General features: G+C 42.9%; 1 protein-coding gene across 3 annotated transcripts in view; it reads right to left on the bottom strand.

Moving 5' to 3' along the window:
* The window catches only part of MME (membrane metalloendopeptidase), a 523853-nt gene that overhangs the window by 92090 nt on the left and 408573 nt on the right, over positions 1-23190 (bottom strand). For all 3 annotated transcript variants that reach the window (XM_085634818.1, XM_085634819.1, XM_085634817.1), the window contains exons 14-16: positions 15443-15541; positions 10379-10456; positions 9339-9442 (exon numbers count right to left, since the gene is read on the bottom strand). In XM_085634818.1, coding sequence (XP_085490944.1) covers positions 9339-9442; positions 10379-10456; positions 15443-15541 — 281 coding nt within the window. The remainder of the gene's footprint in view (positions 1-9338; positions 9443-10378; positions 10457-15442; positions 15542-23190) is intronic.

The following is a 23190-nucleotide window of genomic DNA, read 5'->3' as shown; positions in this document are numbered from 1 at the left end:
AGGAAAGTCGTATGCTGAGGTAGCCTGGGCCAGTCTTGTGGAGTGCCTTGTTTGCGTGGATAAGGAGCTTGAATGATAACCTCTTGTTGATGGGCAGCCAGTGCAGGTTTCTCAGGTGGGGGGTGATGTGGCCGTGGCGTGGTACGTTGAGGATCAGTACTCAACCTTAGTGAAGCTTAGTGAGGCCCCAGAGATCCTATACCCCAGGGCCAAAAGTCATAATGAGAAGGGGTGGCGTGTGCATCCTCTCCAAGCCCTCCCCTAGAGTCGAGTTCACATTTCTGGGGGGAGTACCTGTGGTCTCCATCACCAAGCAAGTCACGGGCACAGGGGTGACAATGGGTATCGCGTCCCAAGTGTCCATTGAGAGCATTGTCTCAATGTCCCTTCTCCCGTGACTGCTGTTTCCTGCCTGGGAGAGGATAGGGATTTCCTGCCTGCACTCTCCCAGAAAGAAAAAAAACAACTTTGCTCCATCCTGGGCAAAGGCAGAGAAAAATGCTGCTCCCACCATGGCCACAGGTCTGGCCCTCTGCCAAACCATATGCTGAAGGCCATTCACAGAGCGATGGGACATCTTAGTTTACATGAAAAAACACAAAGGCTAGAGTTAGGAGAAAATGTCAAGTAAAATACTGTTTTAAATTAACAAAACCATTGAAATTCACTAGTTCTAGTTATCTCAAATAACTGTAACTTATGTCCTGAAGGGACTATAATCCGTGCCCTCCCTGTGCACTGCTAATAGCCTCCCATGTTACATCACTCATGACATGTTCTATGACATCATTGCTAACATATACATAGGTTTTTGCCAGGAAGTCATCAAAAAAAGGTTGTATGGAACATTCTCAACATAAAGGATGTAATTTTGTGAGAAAGGTGGTCCCCCAGGCAAAAACTTCCTGTAATTTTACAGTAGGCAAAATATTTTTTTTGTGGTGGAAATTGTCTTTGTTAGCATTTAGAACAAGAATACAAACAAAATTGGGGATTTGGAGATTCTACAGACAGTACTATCATAAATGCTTGTATATCCTCCAATCAGAAAAAAATTAGAAGGGGAGAATAAAAGAAGGGAAAAACACAGCATTAGAGGGGAAGGGGAAAAAGGTGGGGGAATGAGTGAGGTATTTTAACCTGTCCTTTTATGGATATTTTATATCCGAAAAAGGATTTATTGAACTGAATTGAATTGAGTGAGGTATCAAAGAAACAGGGGAAGGGGGAGAAACAGATCAAGAAAAATATCACAGTTGGGCATCCCATATTACACAGATAGCAATACTAAGTAGAGTAGTTGAACAGCTAACTCAGAGAGATGAAAGAAAGAGCCAAACTGCTCCCTGGGGATGGGCTGAGACACATTAGGAAAACAAAATATTAGGTCCATTGGCACATCCTTAACTTAAGTTGGATACAGTGACATATCAAGTTCAACATGGTAGCAGTTGTGTAGGGTGTATTAATCCTGGCTAGTGGTCTTGATAGCTATGGGGGAACTTGTTGTACTTATTTGTCTAGGAGTAGATCCTGTGTGTGGATATATGTTAGGAATGGTTCCCAGATGTCCTTGGGCTGGGTTGGTGGGGCCATCTGCTTCCACTAAGAAGCCAGCTGTTCCTGACAGTTGGTTGCATCCTGCAATACAAGATTCAATTTTAGGGTCTGGCTTCCGCCCCCAATGTATAGCTACAGGGTGCTTCGCCAGCAATAGTAGCATTGCCACCAAGTTGCAAGTTTCTGGCGGAAGGTCCTACACCTAGTCCAGAATACATGTTAGTGGTGTGTGTGACACTGGCTGGTCCGAAATCTGCTCAAGTGCGTGGAGTACGGTCTACTAGTAGTGCCTAATCATAGGGCAAGTCCATGCCAGGTGTAAAGGTGGCATGTGGAGCCATGCATCTCTTACAATATACATCTGGCGTGAGCCCCTTTCGTTATAGTTGCGCCGTATAACTGGCGTAAGAATTTAAAATGGGTAAACTGCAATCTATAATTGGGTGAGAGAACAGCCATTTGTGTGCAACAGGAAACAGTTGGTAACACCACGGTCTTAACGACAAGTGTTCCGACTCCGTGAGCTAAACCACGGTTGCTTAACCACATATATGCGTGCTTAGGGCAATGCGCAGTCTAGCTGTTGGCTGCTGGGGAGGGAAGCAGGAAGACCTCGCAGTAAGAGATCCGCGGTGAGGTAAGTGGGGCTGGGCTATAGGTTTCTGGGATGGGGAGAGCGAGGGTAGTTTTCTGGACTGGGGGTCAGGGATAGTTTTCTGGGCCGGGGCGGTCTGGAGTAGTTTTCTGGGCTGGCAGGTGGGTTGGGGTGAATTTTGTGGGCTGGGTTGATGTAGTTGTCTGGGCTGGGAGGTCAGGGGTTGTTTTCCGGGTGGGGGGGTGGGTCTGGGGTAGTTTTCTGAGCTGGGGGTTGGGGTAGTTTTCTGGGCCGGGGGGGTTGGGGTTAGTTTTCATGGCTGGCGGGGTTAGAGGTAGTTTTCAGAGCTGGGTGGGATTCGGGGCTAACTTCCAGGGCTGTGGGGGGTTGGGGTATTTTTTGGGCTGGGGGGTCAGGGGTAGTTTTTAGGATGGGGGTCAGAGTCGTTTTTAGGACTGGAGGAGGGTCAGGTCGTTTTTTTAATTAGGGGTTAGGGTATTAGGCCTTAGGGCAAGGGAGGGGAAGTGTCAGACGTCGGCGCTGATGCGTGCCCCTGCTGGGCATACGAAAATAACCAGCTTTGGGTAGATATGAGTGTGCGGACTACATTTCCCATAACCCCTAGGGGCCTACCAGAAGCCCCTCCTGCGGCTGCTTCAAAAGCCCCAACGGATTACGGCCAGGTGCTTGTCAATCAAGTTCTGCCTGGCGTCTTGTGAGTCACCTAGACCACACGGAGACCGTAAACATGCATCGCCGAGCTGGAGCCCGGCTCAGAATTACGGAATCACACGCACCGGTAACCGTGTGACATGCGCTAGAGTGCGCGTCTAAATCACTCAACGAACATTCGCCGCAATGGAGGAGGGTTCCCTGGAGATTGACCCGACGGCTCCGCTCGGCAGCCCTGACCTACGCCATGGAGCATTGCGCCGGAGAACGTAGCGACGTGAGCACAGCGCGCAGAGCCGCCGTGAGGACTCCAATCTCGGCACCTCCTGTGCGACTGTTTGTTCACTGCCGAGACCTAGCATCCTTTGACGCTTGGAGCTGCTTGAAAGGCTCGTAGAGAGACCCGACTTGCGAAGAGTTATTATTTCCGCTCCATCACCCTTTTCATACGCTTGGAGCCGCTTGAAAGGCTCGGTGAGCGACGCCAGTGAATTCCTCTCTGCTGCCAAGAACACTGCAAACTCCTGTGAGGACAACCACTGAGATAAGTACCGGTGTAGGGGGCTTTAGGAGCGTTGGAATTACCTGGGCTACTTATTTTGTTTGGGCTGCAACATGACAGGTCATGAGTTGTATACAAGTGAGTGTTCACGACTTTAAGTCTATGTATATGTATATGTTTCTACGCATTATGTATGTATAGAGGGTATACTACAACGTGGTGTGTTTTTTCTCTTCCTGCAGTGACACAGGGTTAGATAGCCTGAGTGAAGCTACCAGCTCTAGGCCAGCCTTCTGGAGGGAGTCGTGCAGCCGCATCTTTCCTTCCCACTCCCTGTTTTCTTTTCCCTTTTCCCCGGTGGTGGTGTTGCTCGTTGAGTGGTATATGATTGCTCGTAGGCGATTCCATCTTGGGGATAGGGTAACTAGCTACAAGGATCGCTCCTGCTGTATCCGGCCTCTAAGGTTAGTGAGTAACCTGTCTGTACCTTGACAGGAAGGGTTAGTCAGGGTAGTATTTAGGGCTTAGGGGAGGGTGGGGTAGTTTTTAGGGCTGGGTCAGGTTAAGGGACAGGATTTTAGGCTTCAGGGCGGGGGAGGGGAATGGGCAATCGGGTCGTTTTTAGGGTTTAGGGGAGGGTGGGATAGTTTTTTGGGTTGGGGGATCAGGGTCGTTTTTTAAAATAGGGGTTTGCCTAAGGACAGTGGAAGGAGTTGGAGTAGTTGTAGGGACAGCGCAAGGAAGTGGGAGGGGGTTGAGGTAGTTTTTAAGGGCTAGGGACAGCATGGGGGTTGGGAGGAGGTAGGGGTATTTCGACCTCACGGTGGGGAAAGTAGTGGGGGGAGTTTGTAGCTTACGGCCGGGGACAGGGGTCGCTACCTTAGCCACACATACCCCTTTACCATTTATGACTTTACCACAAAATTACGTGGGAAAGGGATGATTGGTAAAGGAATGCATGGTCAAGAAGCATTTGTGGATTAGGCTTCATGGTAGAGGCACACGTGGTTTATCCAGTTGTGCCTCTATCATACAAACATTTGCGACAGTATTTCCACTGTTCCTCTGTTATGGGGGTGCCCATGTCACATTCCCAGATTGTGTGAGCATTAAGGGTGTGAATAGGCGCAGCGTCTTGCATAATATTGTACAGTCTGGTGATTACTTTGCATGGGGAGGGTGTAGTAAGCAATATGTTCATCATCATGCAGCTGTGGTGGCACCTCGGGGGAAAGAGGCGTGAAATGTCCGGCATGTGGTGTGCAGCTGCTGGTAAAGCATAGCATCCAGTACAGTGGTTCCGGAGGAATCGATGAGGAAGAAAGGAAGAAGAAAATGGCCTTCCGGGTATAAGTCTGGATAGGTGAACAGGTGCCTCTGATGCGCACGTTTTCTGGTGACAGTAGCTTGTAGTGCAGGGATTAGTGGAATCCGAGCCAGCGGAATGAATAGAGCATATAAAACCGTGAGTTTAGCACGGCGGCGCATGCCATCCAACACCCACCGTAGGCACTCCACTATGTCGACCAGATTGCGCGGAGTTTTGTAACACTGGTATAGTGCAGCAGTTAACAGCCAAAGGGAGGCGACATCCAATTCCACGACTATGTGGGCTGAAAGTTTATAGGGTAGTCAGTAGTGTTGGTATTGAACTTGGACACAGAGTGCATACAGGTGTAAGTTGGGTGTGCTCAGGTACCCTTGACAGAAGGGGTGCGTAAGTATTTCCCAAACTACTCGGGGTTGCTTGCTAGCCCAGGCGAGGGATATAAGAAGGAGGCAAAATATTGTTAATGATTTTTTCCTTTACAAGTACTCTATTAAATGCTCTAATAGCTGATAATGTTATGTCTTGCCCAAAACGCACAGCACTTCAATTAGAGATCTTATCAATCAATCAGCATATTTTATACAGGGCTGAAGAAACATTTTGGCTACTAACCACAACTCTGAAAGCACTAAGGAGCAACAAAAGCAGATTTCTGTGCCTTGCTTCCTATTTCTTTTAATGTCAGAGATCATTTGATAAGGTGTTCCCTTGGGAGTAAGTAATGTTAGAAAGCACACTAAAGCACATGTTTGAAGGAGGCGATAGAATATGAACGTATGTGTATTCTTCACTACCAGATAATCAAATCGGCTCCGAATGGGTGATACAAGGCTCCAAATATTCTTTCTTGTATGTATCCAAGTAGTTTAATGTTGTGTGCTTAAATATTAGTTTCTGGGGGATGTCTAGTTAGAGGGAATTGCAGATGGTTCCCTCTTAAATATTTTGTCTGGCTTTGGAATCACTACAACTCACATTAAGGTTTAAACAAGGAAACTTGAATTAAGGATCAGTGGAGGATTAAATTGTCTTGCATAAATTATTCAATAAAACAAGGCTATCTATACATCATTCTACAGTGCACTGTGTGACAGTATTATCTCACTATTTGGTTGTTTTGAAACCCATTGATACAACAGGAATCCCAGATGTTATGCACACGAAAACAAGATTTCTATTGCAAGAGAAGTATACATACTGGTCAGATGCCATCCTATTCTTTTCAAATGATTACACCTCAACATATAATAATTTTGTCTTCAATGGAGGATCAGGAACACTGTTTTATTAAACATGCCCCTTCTGCTCCAAAAAGTGTGTACATTTAAACTTGCTTTCTGTTGGGTTAACACCCTGTAACAAAAGGCGGGCCTCCTTCATTCTGTGTCAGGTATAATTATTTTAGTACTAGTATTCGTCTTTGGGCTTTCTGCTGGGCGAGCAGTTGGGGCTTTGGAACCAACTGTTCCCATGAAAAGAAGCCCTGCAGAACAGATTCAATACATCAGAACTTCAAAAAAGAAATACATTATTTGTGCTTTTGTCTGTAGCCTGGGTGCTCGCTTCAAATAAGTTTTGCTCTGAGAACAATGCAACTGGTGTGCCATTAATCATGATTCAAAATATGTTGATGGTAAACAAGGAATCACGACTTTCAACTTGTGAGCATGCAACGATTGTTGTCATGATGCAGACAAAAATCCTTTCCTGGTTCATCAACCGGTATCAGGCCAAGAGTTTCACCTCATACCAGTTTAACACCGCTGAACATACCAATTGACAACAGGAGCGGCTCATATTGGGGGTAAGAGAAGGGGCGGGGGAACGAGGGACGATGGACATAAACAGAAAAAAAAATAAAACAAAACTTACTTGCTGCCCTCCAGCATTGTGTTGTGCTCGTAGGCAGGCACAGGCTTCCAGCCTGCCCTGTCGCTAATCCTGAAGCTGCCGTCATGCGAAAGTAGCGTCAGGATTAGCCTGAGCACTCCAGGACAGACTGGCCTGCTCTCTCTCCAACCCAGCAATGCAGCTGGGTTGGAGTGAGCTTTACTGCGCATGTGGGTTTTGCCAGGCTGAGCCGGCCGGCCAAACCTACATGTGCAGTGTGAAGGCAGTGCAAAACACTCCCCCTCCATCCTGTCACCACACTGGCCCCGCCCCCAAGCCTCGGCACCAGCTAAATAAAACGATAATAAAACAGTTTCTAAACCCGTGATATTATTGTGTTACTTTTCACTTTTTTTAAAGTGCTAGCGGTGGAGGCGACTGCCACCGCTGCTTGACAATGACTTTAAAGAAAACCTCTGCAGCGGCTTTCCTTCGTAAATCTGATGGTGGATTATATGGTAAAACGTGACAAGTGTTGAAGTTGCATAATCGCATAATTCCAGTAGGCACAGACATAAAATTCAGTTTTACTATCTTTCCAACTTTTCTTTACCAGTTTATCTGTATATCCAGTAAAGAAGAAACGAAGGCCTAATTACGATCTTGGCGGATGGGATACTCCATCACAAGTGCCACGGATATCCCATCCGCCATATTACAAGTTTCATTGGATATAATGGAATTGTAATTTAATGGACGGGATTTCTCTCACGTTTGTGATGGATTATTCCATCCAACAAGATTGTAATCAGGCCCTTAGGGGCAAACGTGATTGATATCCTGTATGCCATATTACAAGCTCCATAGGATATAATGGAACTGTAATTTGGTGGACGGGATATTCGTCACGTTTCTGATGGAGTAACCCTGTCCGCCAAGATCATAATCAGGCCTTTAGTTCCAGATAACTGAGAGTTGTGAAAACTCAAAAAGATTTGATTACCTATGCATGTCCCGGATGCAAATATTAGAGTTCAAGAGGGTTTCTATCCTGTTTTTTTTTTAAAGGTATTTAAAATATATGAATATGGCCCATTTTTCCTAGATTGGTTACACATGTCAGGTGATTCAAAATGGGAAATCATTTGGTTCTATTATTTTCATTAAAAAATGACCCCTGATAGAGGAATGGTGGCAGAAAGGGAGGACATTTCATTAAATATTAGAGGCTCCCATTACATAAATATTTGCTCACCTTGAAAGAGGCATTTTTCCACTAAGAGGAAAAACATTGGCAGAAAAAATTTACAGAAAAATGCATCAGATTTTGGGTAGGAAGTAAAATGGATTGTTTCCTCACCTAGTTGTCATATTTATGCATGTAGCTCCACTGAAGCCTTAAGAGGATATGGATCTGTTGTTCTTAGGCCGGGTTGTTTTCCTCCCCAATTATTTTATTTTATTTTATGTTTAGGGTTGTTGTAAAGAGCTGAATGAGGGATCTTGGGCCACTTTCCATGTTATGACCTAGATAACCTGGTACTTTCCTGGCAAGCCCCAACATGTCCCACCAAGACTACTTGTACCCATGCCGTCCACCTGCATAAATATGACCAACTATACCCTGGGCAGTGCTCGTAGTTATTGACCGCTGGAAGCACATGGCCATTCTATAAGAGAGAAACTACTACGGTAATAAAGAATATGATGCTATTCTTGATGCAGAGGATTTTATTAATCAGTGATGAAAGGTATAAAGTATGCAATCTCGATTTCCTGTATTCTCTTGTTTTACTGTCCTTCTTCTATCAAGGCTACATTAGGAGTGCTTCTAGCAACTGCATCGATAATTGGGCACAAGCAATTACTTATAATTGGCTTTTAGTTCTGCAGGGATGCAAAATTGCCACACTATTAGAGGATTTCAGTGATTGCCATGGAAATAGGAGTTTCACCACCAATTTTATAAATCTTTTACCACATTCCAGGCAGTTTTCTATGGAAATATTTCACCTGGGTTTACGAAAAATTTGGCACCTGAAACATGATACACATTAAGGTGTCATCTTGGAGAGAATCATCTCAGAATATTATGTGACAGGACTAATATTGTGCCTGGATGGACTCTATCCATGACTATGAGGTCTATCTGATGTTAATACTTATCCTATAAAATCTAAAATTATTTTTGCTAGATTTCTAAATAAAAATTTTCTGCACCAGGAGTTTAAAGAACTTTAATACATTTGAGCCCTGACAAAGCTCAAAACCTGTTGGAACGAAATGCATTGGCTGGATGTTCTTTTGTATGATTTTTTTTTTTTATGGATACCGATTAAATAAAGAATAAATATATTTTAAACATATATGTGATCTCTGTGGACTGCCATATTTCCGGGTGCACCATTCCACTCATTATTAGAAACATGCTCATGGAAAACCTAGAGGGTGTGGCATTACCGCATTTCTTGCGACACCACGTTGGCATTAGAACCAAATTTGTATTGAGGGATAAATGAGACGTGAAACTCAAAAACAGATAAAAATACGAAACTTTCACCTCAGGGTTAAACCAATATTATCATTGCACTAATTGTGAAGTACAGGTGCTAATGACAACAAAATAAATAAATTGCATTATCTTGGGTCAGTAGCTGAAAAATAATGTGGCTGAAATGTAATCCAATTTCTTTCAGGTCATTCTGCCTCCTGAAATATGAGGACACCCAAAATTCGAAAAAGAATATTAACACATTCACCTCGTTCATCAAGTTGTTCCTAATTGGAAACATTGTGACATGACTGAAGGAAGAATAATCAGAAGAAATATAAAAATCTTTAAAACCTACTCCTCCTTGTCCACTTTTTCCCTGAGCTTTTTAAGCTGTTTCTTCTGGCCAAAGTCTGTGCACTGAAGAATGTTTTCGAAGTATTCCTCTGCTTTGTAGTTCAGCTAAAAAGAAAAGCAAGAAAACATATTTGTTTTCAGAAATGAGTACTTGTAGAATGGATAAGTTGCCGACAACGAGCAGGCAGGAGCAAAATGTAAGTTTTTTTTAATAGTTTTATTATTATAGTTAAATTTTAGGGCTTCCTTACATTTAAACTTATTTTACATGTTCGTTTTACTAAAAGATGCTGCCCCACCACCACGCAATTTACAATTTCTAACAGAGACAGAAAAAAATGCTGACTCAGGCTGTCTAGAAAAGTAAATCCGAAGGGATCCGGAGGTCCATATTCCTCTGTGGTGGTAAACTCGCTGAGGGAGTAAATGCTACCACACTCTGCAGTTGTGCTTGGTTGTATTTTACCCCCTCCCCCCATTCTAAGCAATGGAGATTACACGAGGTTTCGGTTTTGGTGAGACAACTGCAGCCTGAGACCCTGAAAACAAGTGTCCCACAGGGTGCAGTGACATGTTCATTACAGCCTTTAAAAAACAATACTCGGGGCCTCGGAATTAAACAGACGCAATAATTATAAGTTTTTGACCCCCAATAGGCACATACAATGTCGAATATGTTGCTTTCTGCTACAAAATACACGTCCTGATATTTACTAAGCATTTTCCCCCAGTAAATTTCAGCACGTTAGGCCTGCCATTAAGTGCCTGTAAAAAAGTGCAAGGGTGAAACGTTTTATCACATGGCTCATAATGCCAACCTTAGTTAAAACAAGGGTTTATTTGGGTGGGGGTAGAATTGTATTATTTAGATCATTATCAGATCCTAGGTGGTGCATATTATGCAGCCTTGATTCAACATGCTCAAATCACAACATCCTTTGGCTTTGACACTAAAAGGATTTTTAATGCTTTATATTTACGTTTGTCTCTATGCTTAGCTCTAATGCAGCATTGGCTCCATAATACCGTGTTGGCACTTACATCTTTGTATTCATTGTTCAACTTTGTATCATTTGTGATGTCAGTGGGAAAGCCAATCCTCTCTTTAATTGCTGTAGCCTGGAAACAAAAAGTACATTTCAAATTGGGCAAGTTACACAATAATCAAACAGAGATTTGTGAGCATTGAGTGCTGTTCACGACTTTGCAGCAGAACATTAGACGCACTAAGATATGTTTGTTTTACTAGAAAAAGAAATCAAATTACTCCAACAGTTTGACTAGTGAAAATTGCAGATTAAACTGTCCTTACCGCAAGCGTAATTGCCTCAAGATGTGAGAGGTTGGAATGTACAAATGCACTTGTGGTTGAACAAGTTTGCCTCAAGATTAACCCACACATGATTTACTGAGGTTGATGTGCTGGGCACTCTCAGTCACTAATTCCTCTTGCATACTGGGGTAAAATGAAAGCACGATGCACATGAATACCTTGTTACCACGCATGACAAAACAATGCGTGGCTTAACAACGCCGTCAATACCACAACTGTGTCGTTACCACACGTTCCATTACAACGCAAGTAATTGCAACGACTTGCTTTAGGATAGCGCAGGACTTTGGAATAGTTTAACCGGCACATGCATCAAGCATTTTACCGGCCACAAACGGGCCGATTCGCAGAATCGTGGCCATTTGCGGCCGGTAAAATGCCATTCCCGATGCATCAAACCCAAAACCCATTCGCAATATAGGTAATAGCTAATTTTGCGATTACCTAAATTGCGAATGCTTTTAGGGAATCGCAAATTGTGATTCCCTATTTGGGATGCATCAAAGCCTTTCGTAAATGCGACTTCGCATTTAGGAAACGCTAATTACCATCGACTGCAAGTTGATAGTAATTTGCAAATACGTTGAAAAATGCACAAAAGTGCATTTTTCAAAGTGCCATATGGCGCACACATATGCCCTTAGGGCATATGTGTGCGCCACCTGAGCATACATGCCAAATTTGGGGGTGCAGCAGGGTGGCCTTTAAGGCCCCCTAGCACCCTTCAAATTGCATTTGCAATTTGCGAGTACCTATTTGGTACTCACAAATTGCGAATGGCGTCCCATTCATTCCTATGGGCCTGTGGGCCCATAGGAATGAATGGGAAGGCATTCCTTAATTGCGAATCGCAATTTGGGATTCGCAAATAAGGAATGTGTAGGAATCGCAAATATTTTTGCAAAACCTACATGCAGAGGCAATTGCGAATTCTTAATAGCGATTCCTTAATAATCACTATTAAGGAATCGTAATTGCCTAGCTTGATGCATGTGCCCGTAAATGTCTATTCCAAATCCAGTCGGTGTATCAGTAAAGAAGGTGTTGGACTTAAAATCCAACACTGCATTCCCTAAAGCAAGTCATTGTAATGATTTGCGTTGGAATGGACGTCGTTGTAATGTCACAGTCACAGTCGTGGTACTGACTGCATTGTAAAGGCACTTCGATGTAATGTCTGCATTGTAATTGATGTTTCCCCACCCCAAATATTGTTAATCTCTGCCCTTTGTGTGTCGTGGAACCCCAATGCCTAGATGAGGTGCTGGGCACTCTCAGTCACTAATTCCTCTTGCATACTGGGGTAAAATGAAAGCACGATGCACATGAATAGCTTGTTACCACGCATGCCAAAACAATGCGTGGCTTAACAACGCAGTCAATACCACAACTGTGTCGTTACCACACGTTCCATTACAACGCAAGTCATTACAACGACTTGCTTTAGGAAAGCGCAGGACTTTGGAATAGTTTAACCGGCACATGCATCAAGCATTTTACCGGCCTCAAACGGGCCGATTCGCAGAATCTGGCCGTTTGCGGTCGGTAAAATGCTATTCCCGATGCATCAAACCCAAAACCCATTCGCAATATGGGTAATCGCAAATTTTGCGATTACCTAAATTGCGAATGCTTTTAGGGAATCGCAAATTGTGATTCCCTATTTGGGATGCATCAAAGCCTTTCGTAAATGCGACTTCGCATTTAGGAAACGCTAATTACCATCAACTGCAAGTTGATAGTAATTAGCAAATACGTTGAGAAATGCACAAAAGTGCATTTTTCAAAGTGCCATATGGTGCACACATATGCCGTTAGGGCATATGTGTGCGCCACCTGAGCATACATGCCAAATTTGGGGGTGCAGCAGGGTGGCCTTTAAGGCCCCCTAGCACCCTTCAAATTGCATTTGCAATTTGCGAGTACCTATTTGGTACTCGCAAATTGCGAATGGCTTCCCATTCATTCCTATGGGCCTGTGGGCCCATAGGAATGAATGGGAAGGCATTCCTTAATTGCGAATCGCAATTTGGGATTCGTAGTTAAGGAATGTGTAGGAATCGCAAATATTTTTGCAAAACCTACATGCATAGGCAATTGCGATTCCTTAATAGCGATACCTTAATAATCACTATTAAGGAATCGTAATTGCCTAGCTTGATGCATGTGCCCGTCAATGTCTATTCCAAATCGGTGTATCAGTAAAGAAGGTGTTGGACTTAAAATCCAACACTGCGTTCCCTAAAGCAAGTCATTGTAATGATTTGCATTGGAATGGACGTCGTTGTAATGTCACAGTCACAGTCGTGGTACTGACTGCATTGTAAAGGCACTTCGTTGTAATGTCTGCATTGTAATTGATGTTTCCCCACCCCAAATATTGTTAATCTCTGCCCTTTGTGTGTCTTGGAACCCCAATGCCTAGATGAGGTTAGTAGCTCATCTTTACAGCTTGTGTTGCCACCCTTTTCATGGATATCAAAGGTGAGAGGTCAATATGATATTATTATTTTTATTATTAAGAATTTAGGTGGATAACATTGAACATTGGGGCTGTTTTACATTGATGGGTACTCAGCATCTTCAAACAACAAGAGCAGGGTGCTGTCAATGATATCACTCAGAACCCTGAGGTGAAAATCATCACTCTTAGTCACGTTTTGTCCATGTCTAATTTTATGTTATGCATGCCTCCCCTCAAATCATCTGCTCCTACTTTCAACATATAAGCAGGGCCAGAGGAATAACGCAGAGCCAGACATAACATGGCTTCCCCTCCCAAAGGTTATAAAAGGTCCCCTGCTACCTACCCCTACCACCCCCTGTGTCGTCCCTTCCTCTCCCCACCTGAAACTGTGCTCTCTCCGCTCTCCAGCACTACACTGACATGCTCTCTAAAATTATTCTATACAAATATATTATTCAATGAAAGAAAAACTATCCATAGATATAAATATTGCGACAATATACTCAAGAGTCCCAACTAGAGTATAAGATGTGGTATGTAAAAAAAAAAGACAATTTCTAGGGTAAATGGTGTTCAACCACAAATCCTTGTACCTCATCATTTAGACTCTCAGTGCCACCCTTATTTGCAGCGGAAGGCTTGCAATCAGAAACTGATGTTATATTTAACTCGCTTGTTTGCCGCCTGCCTGCTCATATTCTCCATTGGTGCACCCTGTAGACTTGATAGACAGAGAAGTTACACAATTTTGTGTGCGCCTCTCGTCCTAATGCTGTGCTCTCCATGCTCTTTTAACTCAAACTGTGGAGGAGGCATCATGGGGCTTTCAGTCTCCCAGATGCCGCTCTCATTCTAGAGGGAGACAGTAGAGTGTTGGTAATTTTGGAGCCTTTCAGAGAACACTGTGCAGTACCTCAAACAGCAATAACATGAAAACACAGCTCACGAAAACTCCCACACCAAATTAGAAACTTAGAGTACATTTTGATAAAACAAGACCAAAATGACAAAACTCCAATCAGGAGAACTGGAAATATTTAATTTTAAAGATTTCAGTGAATATATTACCAAAAAAAGCACATGCGCCAACTGTGGATATCTGGTCGCAGTAGACGGGGACAAAGTCAAAAGTTCAGGCCCACTGCGGTCTGGATAGTTTTGTGAATAATTGAAAATTGTGAATCTGCACCCATGTCAGGTCGTAAACTTGAAGATGCAAAATCACTATTTTCATTACGAGTTTGTCAAAGAGTTTTTAGAAAACCCACCACTGCACCTAATAGCGCTAACACTTACCTATTAAGAAGTTCTCATCAAAGACGAAGACCTACACAGGGTTGGACTGGGACAGAAAATAGGCCAGGACCCCAAAATAGAATGACCCCATTAGTTACTTTGATAGCTATAGTGGTCCATGCTTGCAAATTTGGGTAGTATGGCATTTGTAAAGACACGCTGTATCAGTCATTTGCGAAGTATGGGAGACTGTATGGATTTGAGATTATTGCAGACAATGCTTTATCAATATCAGGGAAATCAACAGTCAAAATGTGCCCCACCAGATCAGAAAACAGGCCCACAAACAGCCAAAAAGACGGCCCACACACTGACCTTTCAGGACAGCCCTTCTAGCACCGCCTGATTGCACTATATGCCAAGCTACCCCGGGATTTAAAAGTAAATGGGGGCACCAATGCCATGTTTGGAATTGGCCCTAATATACTTATTAACCGCATCGCTGCTCATGACGGAACCACTCCGTCATGATCCACGGGTGCCGTGTGCTCCGGAGTGGTTCCATCATGCTGTGGCCGTTGGCGGCCGCTCCGCCCACGCGGCGCTGATTCCCCGCCTGTGCGGGCGATTAGCGCGAGTGGGCGGAGTCATGACGGAACCACTCCGTCATGAGCACAGCTCGCCCGTGACTCATGACGGCGTGGATCCGTCATGAGCATGGCGGCGCCGCGCTGCCCCCAAACCCCCCCAGCGCTGCGGCGGAATTCGTGCCGCGGTGAAGGGGTTAATGCACATAGAGAAAAAACACAGAGCGCGTGCATGCATATTGATCTGGCACCTTCAATGTTAGGCGCACCAGTTCTTAATTTCAAGAATAACAATTGACACTTCTTTGCTTTTCAATGTTACCAAGAATCCCTGAATGTTCAAACAATCCCTACTAAAACTTGCAGGTAGCTACGGACATCATTTTACAGTGGACTGACAGCAACTATAAAAAACCTCCAACTAGCTAAATACATATTAGAGATAATTATGACAATAATACACATTTGCAATCAATACAAACCTTCTGTTCTGCCTTTAATTTAGTTTCTGCATCCATCCATGTGAGCTCCTCTAAGGTTATTATAAAAACCTGGCGGATTTGTGAAATCAAGTCTTGAACCTTCATAAGAGAACAAATAGGAAAAATAAATGTATCCTACATTCAGAACCGCCTTAGTCTTAGGAAACATTAACATTATATGATGTGTGCTAAATGATTATGACAAGCACATTTTCACATTTTTATTTTGTATATTAAGCAATTATTGAGTGAAATATAATTTTAGCAGCGAGTATTTGATGTGTTTCAGTCTAAGTAGTTTTTATTGAAATTAAAATAAAAGAAAGTACATTTGGCAATAATAATTGCATAATTAGTCGAGACAGAGTGACATGGGAATATGGAATAGGCCGTTTGATTTAGGTCTCCTTTATGAACAGGAAAAAACGAAAGAGAAGCTGAGTGATGAGGTGTTCACCCACGAGAGAGACATATGTGGGATGAACTGGCAACAACTGCACTGATGAGTTATATTTAGAGTGGTATTAATTACACTGAGTATAATTTTCATTACTTGATACCTTTCATTAAACTTTACGTATGGAAAAACCATATTTGTGACTCAATTCAATCCGATCTATTTTTATAAACATCAGATTAAGAAATGCATTTTAATAGTTGTTTTACAAAAGTGTTAGCCTAAAAATACTCACATGAGCAGCCGCTTAATATCATCAGTTTTTTTTTCTTAAACTGAAATTCTTTTCAAATGTGTTACATATCTGTGATGTTTGAAGTTTTGTTTCACATAATGTCTGAAGAGCTGTATATCAAACTTATGTCATCAATAAAAACAAATGTTGAATTCTAATTAAATGTCATTGCTCTAAGGCCTTATAATGAGTTCAGCGGTCCAGAGGACCACCATACTCGTGGTGGCGGTCTGACCACCGTAACACTGTGGGCCCGCCTCGTGTATTACAAGTGTGGCGGTCAGACTGCCACAGGACCACTGCGTCCGCCAGGGATCCAGGATCCGGAGTCGGTTGCTCATCGGTCAGGTACCTGTTAACATGCTGGTGGTACAGACAAGCATATTACACGTAGGCTGTCAACTGCCCTTTTCATGGCAGTGAGCACACCATGAAAAGGGTGGCAGAGAGGCAACAAAGGGGTCCCTAATAGGGCCCCCTGCTACTCCTTGGTCTGGGGATGCATGCAGGGGGGCACACGTTGTGCCCACCTGGATTTGCATCCCTAATTCCTGCACAGTGCGGCATGTATGCCACACCATTCAGGAAGGTGCAGTCGGCGCTCTGACAGCGGCGGTCTGCATCTTAGGGCTAACAGACAGCAGCCCTCAGACCACAACAGCACCGCCTGCCAGACCAGGATTTAACTCCTAATCTGGCAGGCGGGTGCACTGTGGCTTTGGTGGCCCTACAGCGGAAGGCGCGTTGGCGCCACAGCTGTAGGACCTCCAAAGTCATAATAAGTGATCATTTCAAGTTTGGAACATTAAAATTGTGATTTGGAGGTCACTGTTGCTGTTTGGTCACTTTGGTTTAAGAGCCTGATTTTTGGATTATTGTTCCACACTTCTCACCCACCACATCCCCTCTTAGAAATTTCAGAAACAATTGAGGTGGAGCTGCCAGAGTTCCACAGCATTTAGCCTTACTGCAAACAGTGGAGAAAAATCTGGAGGACAACTGCTGATAACATTGCAGTGCCCTCTCCTCTAGGCGAAGAGTTTACTGGATCCATGGTACTCATTCCCAGGAAACTGTATGAGGAATTGAGGACGTCCAGGAGGGAAGTTGCAACATAAACACGAGGAATTGCTTCTGGATGTCGCTTACCAGAGGTACGGTGGATGAAGTGGAGTAGAACAGAAACAGTGCAGTGACTGTTTTTTCACAGAAGCTTGAATATTCTTATTATTTCATAAGTCATGAATCAGCAGGGACTTTGGTCCTTGGTCTTGTTTGCTTATGTAGAGTCCCTATCCATTATTCTCAGCCACCGCAGCTCTGTTTCGGATGACACACAACCTCTTTACACCCTTCTCTTAGCCACATTAATAGACACTGTATTCTTTGGGGAACTTCAACTTTATTGAGTTGGTTTTCCATGACACTTCCAGCCAGTAGCAGGAGCGGAACTAACAAAATAATTCTGAAGCACTTGAAGCAGTTAAGCCTGAGCTCAGTTTAAAGAATCCACGATGTGTGCAAAATCCTGACTTCACAAGTAGGCCTGTTTTTCTTCAACATACGGTATTCCGGCTTTGTGCAGCGTTTATTAAGCTTACTGACATTTTGTTGGCTGCGCTGCAGTGCTTAATGAAACTGGGCTGTGGTTATGGGTGGTGAAATGCCTTTGGGCACGGTTTAGAGGCTAGGGGGGCATGGAGGGGCACCCCCTGTGTAAAAAAAAAGAAACAGCAATAACCGTGGGGCAAACATCGGCTTTGAGAGTGAATTGCTGTTTATCCCATGGTGAAATGTCCGCACATGTATGCCTCTCAGCTGGATTTTTTATATATCTAAAACACTGGACAAATATAGCATTATCTATACTTCAGGCTGCTTTTTAGATCTTGCAACACCACAACTGGAGGTTAACTCTTAGGAACTGGCATGCAAGGTGGAAATTTGAGAAAGCTTTTTTTATTGGATGAAAATTTTGTAGGGGCAGTGAGAATTATTTTTGAGCTATTTTTAAGAAGAAAATGGAAAGGTGGAATGATTAGTTTCTGGGTAGACATTCAAGTCCCCTGAAGATAGGGTTATCACTTCCCATTCCATTATTATCTTCAATTAAAAGTAGCAACAACTTGGTCTATTATTAATATAGCTTCATATATCCGAGTCTTTTCTGCATAGGACAGACTGCCCAGCTTTTAGCAAGGCTGTGTGAACATTATCTTGATAAAGAAATAGAGATTTCAAAGGCTACACCTCCGTGGTTCTGTGAGGAAGGAGAATATGTCAGCACATTACTGACCTGATCAGCCAAGGAGAGGGCAAGCAGCTATTAGATCTCCACCATATGTGACCCAGTTCAGGGAAAATGGGGAGTGAACTATAAGGGATAAAGCAGTTCATTTTAGAACATTATCAAAACGTCTAACAAGCAGATCCACACGTCTCTAGCTTTATTATTTCAACATTTTTGGATGCATTAGACATCCTATGCATATTTCCAGCGGTGTCATCTATCACCTCAAACAGGAACCAGCCATTTGCAAATCAGCCTTGGTCCTGCTCCATTAGGAGTAGGTTGTCAGGTCCCCTCCAAGCCGAATCACAAGCAATTCCAGACAAGTTTAGGCCTTTGGGCCACATCAGTAGGATGCAGCATGAGTCCTATTGCACAGTGCACACACAACCTACATTTGGGCATAAGCGTTACACTTAGGGAGTCACAAAGAGGGAAACAAAAAGTTAGGGGTCGATTGCTTGAATGACTCTCAACCACTGATAAATTCTCTGGACTGTAATCCAGTTCATCATTTTGTTGCTCACTATTCCACCTCAAACAGAACCCAGCCATATCCAGATAAGCCTATGATCTACTATTGGAGAAGCTAAGCCAAAATCATGCCATGCCTATCTTAAGAGGGAAATCTTGCCCCATGAACTCTTCAATCATTCCCCCTGATGAAGACCGAGTTCCACATATATTATTATTATGGGTTGCTGGTGTGTTTTTAAAACATGTAAACCTTCAATTGACCTAGCCTCTTACAGAACAAGTATGTATTTCAACATAAATCATAAAATTCTGGGAATACGCTTGTGAATAGAATCCCAATGTTTGCTGACTAATCAGTTCACCAAGGTCAGGATGCAGCTGCTCAAGAAAATATAACATTTTGCAAATTCCCTAAACATATTATTGGACGTGGGACCCCCTGTTGCAATAATTTTGATGGACCTGGAGAAAATGTTTTAGCTTATGATCTGAATCTTTATATTTCTGATTTCAGTTATGATAATATTTTCTTCCCAGTCCGCAGGGATTTTGCATCTCGGTACACAGTCTTAGATTAAGGGAGCAGGTTCTGGCCTGTAAATACACCTAGATTTGTCTTTCTGCTTTTGGATCAGCAGGCTATCCAAACTCTACTGAAAGTGAGTGTGTCTAATGGTGTGACTCTCACTGCTTGCTTCTGTTATATGGACTTGAGCTAGAACAACTTGTTCCCACCTTTTAAAACAAAGCCCATTGTTATGCAACTGGATCAGGATGCTCTGCACTGGTTACATAAGAAATCATGTTCACACACATGGCTGAGCAATGGAGACTGCTGTATGACCTCCAAATTACTGACTGTTGCTATGGGAGAGTCTCGGTAATGGAGTCTCACTCACTGTAAACTTCAATTAAAATGGTCTTGTTGTAAGTATGTATGTTTTGGTATTTCCAAAGTGTACACCTAGCTGTCTAGAAACAGTGACATGTACAGGGGGCAAGCCCCAGTGGGAATACATAGTGGGAGGGAACTGAGGGAGGACAGAGAGCCATGGGAGTTGGTTAGAAGTCCCTATATGTGGTAGTGTTCCTTGAGCAGTGAGAACTGTAGGAAGAATGGTGCTGTTCTGATGTCTGATGTTGGATGGCAATGTAGTTACAGATCCTGGGTGTGTGGGCTAAGAACACTTGTTTTCTTTTTTCTCTTTCCTGCAGTGTTTAGTCGCTAAACTAGCAATGTCAGAGTTCTTCATCTGATGTTGACCTCCATACATAGTTTGTTAGCTAAGTAACAGGGTTCTTGGCCTAGAGGGCCTTGTAAGTGATGCAGCTGATCCTGTAGATGATCTGGTCTTTTTGCTTGGAGCCATTGTAGATCTTTTAGTACAAGGGTGATGTGATCAGATTGCTTCTGCTCCTTAATGTGCTACACTGCTGTGGGAAAGATACCTTACAGAGGACCAAAGGTTTTCTCTGAAATGCCATTGAGCAGGGCATGTGTTCATCTAAGTAGGAGAGGACGAAGGCTCGAACTGTTATTCTGAAGTTCTCTCCTGAAAAAGGGTTTCACTTTTTTTAGGAGAGAGAGTTAGAAGCAGACAGTTTTGATATGACTTACAATGTGTTTTTGAGGTAGAGGTTTGAGTTGATGGTGAATCTAAGGGATTCTGTCATTTAGGGTGTGAAGTACGTTAGGTTTAAGTCAGAGAGAGATTTCTCAGTCTGAGAATGTTTGGCAGTATTGGAAAACTGAAGGGATTCGGTCTTTGCGATTTAGCATCATGTAGATTGTTGACATCCTGGCTTGGATGTGTTTGAGTCAGGCTTTGAGTCTTTCTGTGCCATTGGTTGAAGAAGTTTTGAGATAGTTTTGTGTGACATCGACATACTCGTGGATCTTAATGATGCTGTCTATGGGATGGTTTCCAATGGTTCTATAGAAAGGTAAAAAATGATAAGTCACAGGATGGAGACCCGTGGGACTCTGCAAACAACAGCGAGAGTCTTAGTTCAGTAGTTTTTATTTGAACAAGTTAGTCTCAGCTGGTAAGGTAAGATGTAACCATAGTAGGATTGGGCCAGTGAAATCCAAGTGAGTTTTCTAGAGCAGATCAAAGCTGGATAGTCGACAGGGTCGAAGACTGCACAGATATTGAGCCGGACCAGGTGACAAGGTCCATTTTTATCATTAAGAAAGGGGGTTTTGTCGACTATTGGAGCTTAGGGTTTTAATAATGCAGCATGGTCAAATCCTCGATTGCTATTCTAGAAGCAGGTTATTCTTGTTGGTTTGGTCCTGTAACTGGATGGGGACTACCTTCGTATTTGGGACAGAAGCTGGCAAGGTCGCTTGGATCTAGTATAGGCTTTTTCAGAAGAGAAAGGCACTGTATGGTCTTGAGTGAAGGTGCCCTGTGATAGTGGTGCATTGATTACGTGGAGACAGGTTGTGAGGACTTCTCCTTGCAGAGACTTGATGATAGAGGAGGGAAGCACTGAGGATAAGTGATGGGTCGAATGCTTGATTAAATCACAGCCACTGGTCATTACTCTGGGCTTTAATCAAGCCCACCTTTTTTGCCAACATGCCACCTCAAACAGGAACCAGCCATTTGCAAATCAGCCTTGGTCCTGCTCCATTAGGAGTAGGTTGTCAGGTCCCCTCCAAGCAGAATCACAAGCAATTCCAGACAAGTTTAGGCCTTTGGGCCACATCAGTAGGATGCAGCATGAGTCCTATTGCACAGTGCGCACACAACCTACATTTGGGCATAAGCGTTGCTTGAATGACTCTCAATCACTGATAAATTCTCTGGACTGTAATCCAGTTCATCATTTTGTTGCTCACTATTCCGCCTCAAACAGAACCCAGCCATATCCAGATAAGCCTTTGATCTACTATTGGAGAAGCTAAGCTAAAATCATGCCAAGCCTATCTTAAGAGGGAAATCTTGCCCCATGAAATTTGCAACTCTACTACGCGCATGTACCTAACAATATATGTCTTTTCACAACACCAGTCAGGATGATCGTTATGATCACATCTTTCTCAGTTTCATGATGACAGTTACTTAGTGGCAATTGCTCTGTTCTTCAGTGCACTACACATTACAAATGTTTGTGCTGTAATACAGGCATTACCTTAACTGAGCATCAGAGAACTCAATTTAGGATGATTAAGATCCTGGAGGTCCATATTGTGAGTCAGATAGCAGACTGTAGCATGAGATTCCCTAATATATCTGGGAACTTCATCATCAAATGAAATCTGGAGGAAAACAGAATGAAGGGCAATTTGCTCAATTTGAGCTAAATGAAGAAATGGAAGGCAGGTCAGAAAATGAAGAACCTTATGACTAGAGGAATTATATACTTTTCCTTATCTTACTGCCAGATAGCAAGGGCTTTTAGCTTTTGGCTTCTACTGGAAATTGAAGCAATATGTGATCTAACACACACTCCCTGATCTAGAAGATCCATGTTTTCAAACACTGGCCATTTGTACTCATTTTTAATTAAATATTGTGATAACATCCAAATCTAACCATGCACATGCAACAATTATGGCTGCAATTGAAACTACTACTATTGGTCATAACCTACCTAGCACTACTACCACCGATTTATTACATAATTTGGCAAGGAGCAGTTAGGAAGCTCACCATGCAACTGAAATATTGGATAGAAGATATGTTACCACTTATAATACTGTCACCTGCAATATCTTGTCCTATTGGTGGTATAGATAATATAACTAATGCTACTATTACAAATATTAATACTACTGATAATACTACCATGATTGAAACTAGTACACTTACATTCTTTGGAATCCTGTTATTTCTAGTCCAAGTCCAAGCAATACAAGTAGGAGCAGTAGTGGTACTCTAACAATGCTATGACATTTGGTGCAGAGTAGAGTACACTTACTGCCAGTAGTACTGTTGCTATTATCCTTCTCATTACAACAACTGCTGTCACTACTTATAGCATTAATGTTACAACTAGCAATATTCCAATTTAATAATTTGTGGTACTAGTATTGATAATGGTAACAGTAACATTAGTAGTACTAGAAATAGCAGCATTAGTAGCAGCAGAAGCATTTGCAGTAGGAGTAGTGATTATGATCTAAAATGTTATTAGCAAGCTGAAAGGTTTTTCAATGTACAAATGACAGCATATTTGACATTATGTGATTGTCTAATTCAGTCAATCATTGTAATGTTATCAACAAGTCCATGGCATTTAAAGTAGCGACCAGTCATGTTATGATTTTAAGGCTCATC

The sequence above is a fragment of the Triturus cristatus genome, chromosome 11 (assembly GCF_964204655.1).
Source record: "Triturus cristatus chromosome 11, aTriCri1.1, whole genome shotgun sequence".
In the NCBI taxonomy this organism is placed as follows: Eukaryota; Metazoa; Chordata; class Amphibia; order Caudata; family Salamandridae; genus Triturus; species Triturus cristatus.
This window is presented reverse-complemented; position numbering and strand designations above follow the sequence as displayed.